Genomic DNA, 12,720 nt, shown 5'->3' with positions numbered 1-12,720 from the left:
CCCGTTTCCTTGCTTGAAAAATTGTGAAACCCATCTTAACTCGCTCATGAAGTGTGAGGTACCTTGCTCCGCAGGCCTTGGTAGTATCTTTTGCTTTTTTTTTTTTGAGACGGAGTTTCGCTCTTGTGGCCCGGGCTGGTGTGCAATGGCGCAATCTCCGCTCACCGCAACTTCCGCCTCCAGGGATCAAGTGGTTCTCCTGCCTCAGCCTCCCGAGTAGCTGGGAATACAGGCATGCGCCACCACGCACGGCTAACTTTGTATTTTTAAGTAGAGACGAGGTTTCTCCGTTGTTGGTCAGTCTGGTCTCAACCTCCCGACCTCAGGTGATCTGCCTGCCTCGGCCTTCCAAAGCGCTGGGATTACAGGCATGAGCCACCACACCCGGCCCATCTTTTGCATTCTTAGGATTCGGATCACCTGTCTTCCTCGCAGGCTGAACTGGAAGACCTGACTTCATCTCCGAATTCGTTGGTTCTGTAACATGCCTAATGCAAGGCTGAATAGGGTTTGTTGTAAGACCTACAAAACCTTCAAATGGATTCAGTGAGAGTTGCTCCCGTGGGGGCCTTGCTGCTTCCAGAAGGTGCTGGAGCAGTAAACAGAAGCAACCTTGGATTAGAAAAAGGGTGGGCTCCGCTTGGTTCCTTAGGGACCATTTTAGTTTGATAATCAGTAATCCTTAGTTGTAGAAGGAGGCCTTACTAATGCAGATAGATTCTAAAGCTTTTGCTCTAAGTCTAATTCGCAAAGAAATACGTCTGTGATCCTTACTAATAACAGCTGCCACTTACCAAACATTTTATGAGTTAGGCATTCTGCTTTGGGTTTTCAAGCAATACCATGTTTAATCTTACAGTAATCCTGTAAATTGGTCAGTATTGTCAGATGAGGATACTGAATCAAGTAGTTAAGTAATGTGCCTGGTAGTAAGGCCCAGGTTTGAATTCTAGTCCATTTGACTTCACACACTTAACTAACCTGTGATTTATTTACCCTGTAAATCAGAACAATATGCTTTGTCCCCTTTTTTTGGGGGGAGGGGTGTCTCACTAGGAGTGGACTAATGAGAACCTGTGGCATGTCACACAAGTCTCAGAAATAACATTTTCTGTCATTTTATACAGCCCCCCATACCTTTATGTTTCTTGTTCTCTTTGTACCAGGGACTTGCCACTTATTAGCTCCACCATAATAGACTTTCTCACCTATTCTCTTCTAGCGCAGCTACTCAATTTACTATTTGTATTCAATTTACAATATGCTTTAATTTTTCTTAAAAACATTATTTCCAGCTGGGCATGGTGGCTCACGCCTGTAATCACAGCACTTTGGGAGGCCAAGGTGGGCAGATCACCTGAGGTCAGGAGTTCGAGACCAGCCTGGCCAACATGGCAAAACCCTGTCTCTACTAAAAATACAAAAATTAACTGGGTGTGGTGGCATGTGCCTGTAATCCCAGCTACTTGGGAGGCTGAGGTGGGGGAATCACTTGAACCCCAGAGGTGGAAGTTGCAGTGAGCCAAAATCATGCCACTGCACTCCTGCCTGGGAGACAGAGCAAGGAAACTCCATTTCAAACAAGCAAACAAACAAAAACCCAAAAAACCATTATTTCCTAAAAGTTGTATATATTTAATGTGCACAACATGTATATGTACACAGTGAGATGATTACTATAGTCAAGCAATTAACATATCCATCTGTTCACATAATTACCTTTCTTTTGTGTGCGGTGAGAGCACCTGAAATTTCTCTTTGAAACTTTTCAGTATAAAATACAATATTGTTAACTGTAGTCGTTATGCTGTAAATTAGATCTCTAGACTCATTCATTCTACCTAACTGTAACATTTTAGGCTCTGACCAGTCTCTCTCCATTCCCCCCAACTTCCTGTCCCTGGTAACCACCATTCTACTTTCTGCTTCTATGTATTTGACTTTTTCAGATTCCACGTATCAGTGAGTTTATGCAGTATTTTTCTATCTGGCTTATTTCACTTAGCATAATGTTCCCCAGTTTCACCCAAGTTGTTGCAAATGGCAGGATCTCCTGTTTTTTGTTTGTTTGTTTGTTTGTTTGAGACGGAGTCTTGCTCTCTCGGTTGCCCAGACTGGAGTGCAGTGGTGTGATCTCAGCTCACTGCAACCTTCGCCTCCCAGGTTCAGGTGATTCTCCAGCCTCAGCCTCCCGAGTAGCTGGGATTACAGGAGCGTGCCACCATACCCGGCTGATTTTTGTATTTTTATTAGAGGCAGGGTTTCACCATGTTGGCCAGGTTGGTCTCGAACTCCTGACCTTAGGTCATCTGCCTGCCTCGGCCTCCCAAACTGCTGGGATTACAGGTGTGAGCCACCGCGCCCGGGCAGGATCTCCTGTTTTAAGGCTGAATAATATTCCATTGTATAAATACATGCCACAATTTCTCTATCCATTTTTCTGTTAACAGACACTTAGATTGTTTCCATAACTTGGCTATTGTGCATAATGCTACAACGAACAAGGAAGTGAAGGTATCTCTTCAGGATATTGATTTCATTTCCTTTGGGTAAATACCCAGTGGTGGGATTACTGGATTATCTGGTACTTCTATTAACTTTTTTAAGGAACCTTCATACTGTTGTCCATAATGGCTGTACCTTACAACATTATCTTACATTACCACATTACCTTACAAAGGATCTTTAGAATGGTCACTACAGGAATATATGAATTAATCACTAATTAAAGCATATGTGTGAATAAGCTGGAAATGAAAAACAGCTTTGAAAAAAAGATTCCCGAACAGTGAATTGAAGAGGTAGGGAAAAGCAATTAGGTAGGAATCAGGTGGCAATTAGACATCTGTAGATAGAGCTTCTCTCCCTCAATCAGGGTAATAAGCAGCAGCTCCCATTAGAATCTGAAATAAATGGAGAAGCCAGGAATGAATCTGAACCAACCTGATGAGGAGAAAGAAGGGGTAGATGAAGGAGGAAGGCAAAATAAGGACCCAAACAAACTGGCTAGGATATTAGACTGCGCCTGAGCACCTGAGAGCGGATGGAGCGCTTTGTCCGTGTTCCCTATGGCTTGTACCAGGGTTATGGGAACACAGTGCCTTTGGGCCAGCCTGGACTCTCAGGGCACAAACAGCCCGACTGGAGGCAAAATATGGGTCCTCCCACTTTTCTGGCCAGGCCAGGGCTGCTGGTGCCCGCGAACGCCCCTGACTACTGCATTGACCCTTACAAGAGGGCGCAGCTTAAGGCCATTCTCTCCCAGATGAACCCCAGCCTGAGCCCGCGGCTGTGCAAGCCCAACACCAAGGAGGTGGGCGTGCAGGTGAGCCCGCGGGTGGACAAGGCTGTGCAGTGCTCTCTGGGGCCTCGCACCCTCAGCAGCTGCTCCCCCTGGGACGGCAGAGACCCCCAGGAGCCCCTGCCAGCCTGTGGGGTCACTTCACCCGCCACCGGCAGCAGGGGCTTGATCCGCCTGCGGAGAGATGGGGACGAAGCGGAGAGCAAGGCGCTCCCGGGCCCTGCGGAGGCCAGCCAGCCCCAGCCACCACCACGGAGGTCAGGAGCTGACAGGCAGGAGGAGCCCGGGCAGCTGGAGGAATCGGGGGAGAAAGACGCCCCGTGCCCTCAGGAGACGAAGAGCAAGCAGGTGCCTGGAGACGCCGCCTCCGAGCCGCTCCGGAGGCCCAACTTCCAGGTAGATCCTCTCTTCCCTCTTCTTAGTCCTCGACCAGCCTCATCCCCTCCCTCCTTTTCCATCTATGGGGGCAATAAGAGCAAAATCTTCTCTCTTCTTCCATGTACTTGGTGAAGGAGAGGGAGCTCTGAAAATATGTATATCACGCGGCCTGTATGTTTGGTAAGTTTTGGGTAAAATAGGTGCCAACCCAACTAAGCCTGTGAAAACCAACAGTCTGGCAACCACTGCTATTGGAGAATTTGGAGACGAAGAAGGGCTTCGAGTCTGTGATACATGAAATCAGACTTTCGTTTTGGGAAGATGGTGCCGGTAGCATTGTGGAAAATGGATTGGAAAAGTACAAAAGAAGGCAGCAAGAAGAATCCCAGAGTAATCTTTAAGAGAGATGAGAAACTGAATCAATGCCGTAGTCTTGAGAATAGATACAAGTGAGGTTAAAGAAGTCATTTTTTTTTTCCTTATACAAAGTCATAAAGAAGGATCTGGCTTTTTTCCCCTTGCATGATGGTAAAGTACTTTTCTTCTTTATTTTCAGTTTTTGGAACCAAAATATGGCTATTTCCACTGTAAAGATTGTAAGACCAGGTGGGAGAGTGCTTACGTGTGGTGCATTTCTGGAACGAACAAGGTAAGTAAAAAGTGTAGGAGGTGAGAGGAGGATGGGGTGGGCACGGATGGTAAGCGGGGAAGAATCTGATTCCTGAGGGAGCATGGCTGTCATAGTCCTGTCTTGATCTTGGTGGCATCCCCAGTGCCAGGTGTACAGGAAGTGCTCAGTGAATGAATGGAACTGAATCGGACTGTCCACCTGGGTTTCCGAACCATGCTCTGGCGTTATATATGACAAAATGTCAGGTTACTTAGATGAACTTTTGTTCTTGTCTACATTGGAAGTTTTTGTAACCGTTTTTTAGTTGGTATGCTTGGAACAGGTCTGGGCCTTAGCGCTAGGAAATTTCCACTGTTTGTCCACAAGGTGGGGCAATAAGTGAAAAAACTTACTGTAAAGATTTGCCTGTAAGAGACTTAGGCTACGCCTAAGGTTTCTTTTGCCCCCTTCCTAATTTAATTGCCAACATATTAGGACTGGAAAAGGCTTCACATTAAATTCTGCATTTCTGCATTTTCGTGAATCCTGTAGGCTCTGGTCATTAGAGACCCTCGTTTGAGAATGAGAACAGCAGGCTGCCCCTAAGGCTTCCTCTTCTTTTCCTTGCCCTGTGCACCTCGTTTTGCAACAGTCTACGTGGCCCGATGTTATTAACCTCCATAAGCATTTGAGTGTGAACGCCCTGTGCTGTCGCACGTTTAGAAATTGCCTTACTGGCCAAAGGACTGTGGAGAGAGAGGGCAAAGAGGCATTGAGTTCCGGATGAAAACTTGACTTCTCACACTAGCCATTTACTAGAGACCTAGAGAGTGAATAGATTTTTAAAGTTGAAGTTGAATTTACTTCCTTCTCTTGCCAGAAGAAAAATGAGTTTAATTCAAACATTCCAAGGCACTAGGATACAAAGAACAAAACACAGGACTTGTTCTCAAGGAATTTATTTTGATACGAGTGATGGAAACAAAATGTAATTTGGCAATACGTGCAGTAGCATCCTTCTTCATATGGAAGCAGTGCAGAGATAGCACAGGAAGGAGGGGATTAGCCCTGTCTGAGGGAAGACAGCTTGATGTCCAAGCAGGATTTGAAAGAATAAATAGGAGGAAGAGTTCACCAAGCAAGGCAGAGAGAAAATGTGCACAGGAAATTGCACAAAGCCTAGAAAGCAGGTGGTATTGATGGGTAACCACAAGTAATTTAAAGTGTAAGCTGGGAAATACTGAAAAATGAAACATGTAAGAGCTAAAAGATAAGGACAAAAAGTATGGCAGCCACTTCCCATTGAGTATCTACTGTGGTACTTGGTGTACATTATTAGGGAGTTTTCAGAACTATGGAAAAAGTAAGTATTAATCGTATTATTCTGGCTGGGTGCGGTGGCTAAGGCTTGTAATCCCAGCACTTTGGGAGGCCGAGGTGGGTAGATCATTTAAGGCCAGGAGTTTGAGACCAGCCTGGTCAACATGGCAAAACCCAGTCTCTACTAAAAATACAAAAAATTAGCCGGGTGTGGTGGCGGGCACCTGTAATCCCAGCAACTCAGGAGGCTGAGGCAGGAGAATCGCTTGAACCCAGGAGGCGGGGGTTGCAGTGAGCCGATTTCCCGCCATTGCACTCCAGACTGGGTAACAAGAGCAAAACTCCATCTCAAAAAAAAAAAAAAAAAAAAAAAGTATTCCAATCTTATGGGTAAGGAAAATTAGATTCAAAGAAAAAGTGATTAATAAGAACTAGTACACCTTGAAACCTCAAGGGTAGAGGTTGGTAAAAGCAAGATAAAAGGCAAGGCAAGTGTAGAGGTTGGTAAAAGCAAGATGCAATGGATTACTTAAGAACTGGGAGCCTTTGCAGGGTGTGGGTGTGTATAAAAGCTTGTATTTTAAAAAAAACATATTTCTCTTTAGGTTTATTTCAAACAACTCTGTTGTAAATGCCAAAAGAGTTTTAACCCTTATCGAGTAGAAGCAATCCAATGCCAGGTGAGCATATGGAACACTTCCATTGTGTCTATGTTTCATCACTAAAATGAAGCCTCTCTGACAAAATGTTAGGATGTGATAGAGTTGGATATGGGTATGTGAGTGTTCTGTATGTTTGAAATGTTATATTTTAGAACAATGAAAGCATAAATTCTAGTTTGCATCTTTTTTGAAGGGAAAGAGGGGAAGATTCACTATTTCAGATTGCCTTATGGGGTTGGTTTGTTTTTCCTCTGACACCCTGGGCATAGTTAGAATGTAGTAATGTAAAAGGTGACTGCTGTTAATTTTTTACTACATGCCAAATTTTGAGATAGTGCTTTACACGCATTACCTCCTGTCATCTAATCTTTGTGGGAGATGTTATTCCTATTTTATAGATCTGAAAGCTAAGTTCAAAATAACTTTCCCAAGGTTAGATAGATAGTATTAGAGCTCTGACTGGATTCTATGGTGTCTCCAATGTTTAGAAATTCACAGAACTAGGTGAGATCCTTAACTTGCTTTTTGTAATGAGTATGTTTTTTAACCTAAGTCCTTAGTTAAAAACATTTCTTCTTTTTCTATAATTAGTAGAAATAAATGGGCCAGGCATGGTGGATCATGCCTGTAATCCCAGTACTTTGGGAGGCCAAGGTGGGTGGATCACAAGGTCAGGAGTTCGAGACCAGCCTGGCCAATATAGTGAAACCCCGTCTCTATTAAAAATACAAAAATTAGGCAGACGTGGTGGCAGGTGCCTGTAGTCCCAGCTACTCGGGAGGCTGAGGCAGGAGAATTGCTTGAACCCAGGAGGAGGAGGTTGCAGTGAGCCGAGATGGCACCACTGCACTCCAGCCTGGGCAACAGAGCAAGACTCCATCTCAAAAATAATTAATTAATAAATTAATTGACATTTTGAAAACTAGCTTATAAGTGATTCATCCTCTGATTTTCTAGTCTGACATTCTTTGATGATGATGTTCAATATAACTACTTATTAAACTGGGTTTAAATGTATTTTCTTTTTTCTCCACCCCTTTTTCTTTTCTCTTGTGTTGACTTGAATTTTTTTTAATATTCAATATTCCCTTCTATCATTTTTTAATGTCCTTTTGATGGTTACCATAGAAATAACATGACTGTCTGACTTGTCAAAGTCTAAATTGTTAATCTTGCCTTTTTTTTTTTTTTTTTGAGACAGACTCTTGCTGTGTCACCCAGGCTGGAGTACAGTGGTGCAATCTTGGTTCACTACAAGCTCTGCCTCCTGGGTTCAGGTGATTCTCCTGCCTCAGCCTCCCAAGTAGCTGGGACTACAGGCGCCTGCCACCACGCCTGGCTAATTTTTGTATTTTTAGTAGAGACAGGGTTTCACTATGTTGGCCAGGCTGGTCTCAAACTCCTGACATGATCCATGTGCTTCGGCCTCCCAAAGTGCTGGGATTACAGGCGTAAGCCACTGCGCTCAGCCTACTCTTGCCTTTCACAGACAATGCAATGACTTGAGAACACTCTAACTACATCCTAACTTATATGCTATTATTGTATACTTATTTTACCTATATTTAAAATTTTATAAGATTATTGTGTATAGTCAGTATTCATTTAGTTTTAGCTATACATTCTTTCTGTTATTCTTTGTATCTTCTTGTTTCTAGGGCCACTTTCCTTTGACTTGAACTTTAATATTTTCCATGGTATTGGTCTGGAGGTGACAAATTCTATTTTGTCCGGATATCTTTTTTTTTTTTTTGAGATAGAGTCGTGCTCCATTGCCCAGGCTGGAGTGCAGTGGCATGATCTTGGCTCACTGCAACCTCCACCTCCTGGACTCAAGTGATTCTCCTGCCTCAGCCTCCCTAGTAGCTGGGATTACAGGCACATGCCACCACGCCCGGCTAATTTTTGTATTTTTAGTATAGACAGGGTTTCTCCATGTTGGCCAGGCTTGTCTTGAACTCCTGACCTCAGGTGATCCACCTGCCTTGGCCTCCCAAAGTATTGGGATTGTAGGCGTGAGCCGTCACGCCCAGCCTTGGATATCTTTTTAAGAGATATTTTCGCTGGGTATATATAGAATTTCCAGGTTGGAAATACTTCTTTCTGCCCTTTAAGGATCTGAATTTCATTGTTTCTATGAAACAATATAGCTCTTATTGCATCTCTTTTGAAGTAATCTCTTCTCTTTCCCCTTCTTAAATCTGCTTACTTCTCTCTGCCTTGGTTTTTCAGCAGTTTTACAATGATGTGCCTAGTTGTAGTTTCTTTGTAATTATCCTGCTTGAGTTTCATAGTGTTTCTTGAAACTGCAGCTTAAAGATTTTCATTACTTTTGGGAAATTATCAACTGTTATCTTTTCAAATGTTACTTCTGCTCCTATTCCTTCTTTCTTCCAATTACTCATACTAGACCTTTGCACCATATTTCTTTCTGTCTCTTATGTGCTTATCTATATTTTCCATGCTTTTAGCTCTTCTTGCTTTAGGTTGAATATTATCTACTAAACCATCTTCCATTTGTATTTCTCATCTCAGCTCTTTTTAATCTGTGATTAAAACATCCATTGAACTATTGATTTTATTTGTTGTATTTTTCTGTTCTAGAATTTTTATTGCTTTAGAAGAAAACTTCAATTTTTTGCTGGAAATATTAGTTTTATTTCCTTGAACATATTAGCACTTAGTGATTTTAAAATCTGTGTCAGAGAACTTCATTAACTCAATACCCTGTGAGTCTATTGCTGTCCTCTTGGCTTTCAAGTATGTTGTTCTGTCTCCTCATATACAGTACCTGGTTATTTTTGATTGAGTGCTAGCTATCACATGTGAAAAACTATAGTGAGAGTAAACAGTCCCAGACATCAAGCTCACACCTATTTCTGGGTTTTCATCTCTAATGCTCTGATAATTTCTCAGTGATCCAAACAGTTATTTTTAGCTCAGCTTTTCTAGTCATCCAGGAGGCTTGGTTAGAATTACCTAATCCATCATTTCCAGAAGCAGAAATCAACCTTTAGGGTAAATCCTTATTTTGTTGAGCCTTTCTTTGTAAGGGTGTTGTGAGAATTAAATGAATTCATGTATATAAGTGCTTAAGAGAGTGCTAGGCACATAGTAAACACCATGTGAGTATTACTTGTTAGAATTTTCTTATAAGGGCCGGGTGCAGTGGCTCACACCTGTAATCCCAGCACTTTGGGAGGCCGAGGCGGGAGGATCACGAGGTCAGGAGATCGAGACCACCCTGGCTAACATGGTGAAACCCCATCTCTACTAAAGATACAAAAAATTAGCCGGGTGCAGTGGCAGGCGCCTGTAGTCCCAGCTACTCGGGAGGCTGAGGCAGGAGAATGGCGTGAACCCGGGAGGCGGAGCTTGCAGTGAGCCAAGATAGCGCCACTGCAGTCCAGCCTGGGCAAAAGAGCGAGACTCTGTCTCAAAAAAAAAAAAAAAAAAAAAAAAAGGAATTTTCTCATAAGGAGGCATATTCTTCAACAGAACAGTTTATTAAATCATGTTTAAGACTGCATTTAGCAGAATAAAAATGTCTATTTTCACAATATAAAAAGGTACATCTTGGCCAGGCATGGTGGCTCACTCCTGTAATCCCAGCACTTTGGGAGGCCAAGGCGGACGGATCACCTCAGGTCAGGAGTTCAAGACCAGTGTGGCCAACATGGTGAAACCCCATCTCTACTAAAAAATACAAAAATTAGCTGGGCATAGTGGCGATTGCCTGTAATTCCAGCTACCCAGGAAGCTGAGGCAGAAACAATTGCTTGAACCCAGGAGACGGAGGTTGCAGTGAGCCACGATCTCACCACTGCACTCCAGACTGGGCGACAGAGCGAGACTCCATTTCAAAAAAAAAAAAAAAAAAAGGTAAATCTTGACTTATTCCATGTGGCTATGGGACATGTAGAAAATAGAATGGCAGGGTTGGGGGGATGGAACCAGGGTACTGTACCAGTTTCCATAGGATATTAGTTTTAATTATTGGAAGACAGAAATGAGATAATGGTTGAAAGAAACTATTTTAGATCCTAGTAAAGATTGGGCACATCGAAAAGAAGAAGAAAAGAAACATTTAGTTTCCTCCAGAATACCCTTCTCTCCCAGTTTTAACAACCCAAAATATATTCAGACATTGCCAGATGTCCACTGGGGTTGGAGATGGGGGAGTAAAATCACCCCTGGTTGAGAACATCTGCTCTAGTCTTTTTTAAATGTTCATTTAATTCCTACCCACTGCCACTCACCCTGACCTGCCTACAAATCTAAACATCTGCAGAGTGAAGAAACGCTATAAAACTCTTGACTTATTTTTTTCTCTTACATTATGTTGCCTTGACTGGTTCAGCTACAAATGTAAAAATCTACATAGGGAAGAAATTCTACAAAACTCTTAAATTCCTTTTACATTATATTGTCTTGATTGGCTCTGCAGTATTCTCTTGAATATCTTCTGTGATCATTCATCTTGAAAAAATATCTGACATTTAATGTGATACAAGTAATTTTGTACAACTTGGTCTTGGCCTTCTCGTAGGACTCAGAGGATGAAGGTTTCAGGGATAGGGTAATAGGGAGAAGTACTGTGATTTGAGGATTACATTTGAAACACTAAACTGATCATTTAGCGTCCAAACTCTTCTTTGTTTCCTAAAGACCTGCTCAAAGTCTCATTGTTCCTGTCCTCAAAAGAAGAGACACATTGATCTAAGGAGGCCTCATCGACAGGAACTGTGTGGTCGCTGCAAAGACAAGAGATTCTCCTGTGGCAATATTTACAGCTTTAAATATGTGATGTGACTTGTACAGTGTGACTTGTAATGGACCCCTGAGCTCTTCTTGTAACTTACTGTGCTGTCTTCCTTTTTTGCAACTTGGCTCTGACCTGGCATCGGAAAATGGCTAGGCCTTTGTACTTTTTGTAGATTGTGTAACAATTGTACAATGTGAATAGAATAAAATAAATGCATGTGAACTAGACCATGAAGCCACATTAATTGGTGATCCTAGGGTAAAAACATCAATATATGGCATTGGGAAATGGTAGATACTGTCACTTATATGAAGGGGAACAGTGAAGAAAAATAGCCATTCTTTTGACAAATTTTTATAAGTCGGATGTTCTAAGCACTGGTTCTAAGCATTATATATAGAGATGATGAAGGGGCAAGGTCCTTCCTTCAAGTATACACAACTATAGCAAATGCAGAAGCAGCCTTTAGCATGTGCCATGCATTGCTATTACTCACTACAGCACCCATATGAAGTAGGAGCTATTATACCTTCTCATAGATGAGGAGATAGAGGCACACAGAGGCCAGAGCAGAGTGCCAGGATTTAAACCAGGTAGAGTAGGACTTGCTCCATGCTTTCACAATTACATTTATACTTCTCAAGTTCAGATTGTGATAAATGCCATGAAGGAAATAGGGTGCTATGATAGAGTAACCTTTTAGACAGGGTGGCTGGGAAGAGGTGACATGAGATTGAGACCTGCAGGATGAAGGGAGCAGGGAGAAGATGGTTTTGATCCAAGGGAACAGCAGGAACAAAGGCATTGAGGGGCTGAGGAATAGGAGCCCCCTGGGGCTGACGTGGGACATGAGGCTGCAGAAGACAGGGCTCTGATCACAAAGGATTCTCAAGGCCATGTTTAAGCAAATGACAGCCCATGAGGGGCTTTCAACAGTGCAGACACATTCTCACTTCAAAAAGCTCCCTTTAGCGGGAGACCAGTTGTGAGGTTAATGAACACATGAGCAAATTGATGGCTTGGAGAAGGGTGATGGCCAGGGAGATGAAGAGAAATCCATGGGTTTAAGATAATGTTTGAAAATGTGCAGGGCTGGCAGTGGAAGATGGAGGAAATAAACAATGACTCAATATTGTGCTTTGAGCTGTGGGGTGAATGGATTTGAGAGCTATACCAGGTAGGAGGCATGTTCTGGAGTCAGGTTACCTAATTGCAAATCCTGGGTGCTGTACTTAAGAGATAATTTTGGGCAAGTTACTCTCTACCTCTCAGTTTACCTGTCTGTAAAATGGGGATAGTGATAGTCCACGCACCACCAAGAGACAGGAACTAAAGGAGTTAAGGCATGTTCATCACTTGGAATAATTAGTGCCTGTCACTTTGAGGGCTCAATACATTTACCTCTTATTTTAGTGGAGCTATTTAGTGATGTGGGGATGGGCTTCTGTTTTCAACATAAGTTTGAAGTGTTGGAGACATCCAAATGGTAGATGTCATGTAGTCTATTGGGTATATGTGTCTGGAATTTAGGAGATAAGTCAGGGCTAGGGATAGATTTGGAGATAACAAGTAGTTTTTAAAGCCATGGGCCTGGATGGAATCACCTGCACCAAAATCTCACAAATCACCACTAATTAACTGACTCATGTAACCAAATACCACCCGTTCCCCAATAACCTATGGA

At 42.7% G+C, this 12,720-nt stretch overlaps 1 protein-coding gene across 2 annotated transcripts; it reads left to right on the top strand.

Moving 5' to 3' along the window:
• Positions 1-408: 408 nt before the first annotated feature.
• On the top strand, positions 409-11,263 carry ZAR1L (zygote arrest 1 like). Of its 2 annotated transcripts, XM_054664880.2 has the most exons (5): positions 409-629; positions 2,876-3,697; positions 4,236-4,328; positions 6,215-6,289; positions 10,940-11,263. In XM_054664880.2, exons 2-5 carry the CDS (start codon positions 3,044-3,046, stop codon positions 11,081-11,083), a joined length of 966 nt encoding a protein of 321 aa, XP_054520855.1. In that variant the 5' UTR covers positions 409-629; positions 2,876-3,043; the 3' UTR covers positions 11,084-11,263. The 2 variants fall into 2 exon arrangements, with proteins under 2 accessions (XP_054520855.1, XP_016780622.1); XM_016925133.4 differs by lacking the exon at positions 409-629 and having other exon boundaries at positions 2,475-3,697; positions 10,940-11,262.
• The last annotated feature ends 1,457 nt before the right edge of the window (positions 11,264-12,720 follow it).

The sequence above is a fragment of the Pan troglodytes genome, chromosome 14 (assembly GCF_028858775.2).
Source record: "Pan troglodytes isolate AG18354 chromosome 14, NHGRI_mPanTro3-v2.0_pri, whole genome shotgun sequence".
Classification (NCBI taxonomy): domain Eukaryota; kingdom Metazoa; phylum Chordata; class Mammalia; order Primates; family Hominidae; genus Pan; species Pan troglodytes.
The sequence above is the reverse complement of the archived record's forward strand: the minus strand, read 5'-3'. Positions and strand labels throughout refer to the sequence as shown.

Bases quoted from the DNA above. Each gene is read 5' to 3' on its own strand.
- ZAR1L (XM_054664880.2), top strand. From the start codon at position 3,044: ATGGAGCGCTTTGTCCGTGTTCCCTATGGCTTGTACCAGGGTTATGGG. The intron at 4,329-6,214 runs GTAAGTAAAAAG...ATTTCTCTTTAG, and splicing joins GCATTTCTGGAACGAACAAG to GTTTATTTCAAACAACTCTG. The intron at 6,290-10,939 runs GTGAGCATATGG...TGTTTCCTAAAG, and splicing joins TAGAAGCAATCCAATGCCAG to ACCTGCTCAAAGTCTCATTG.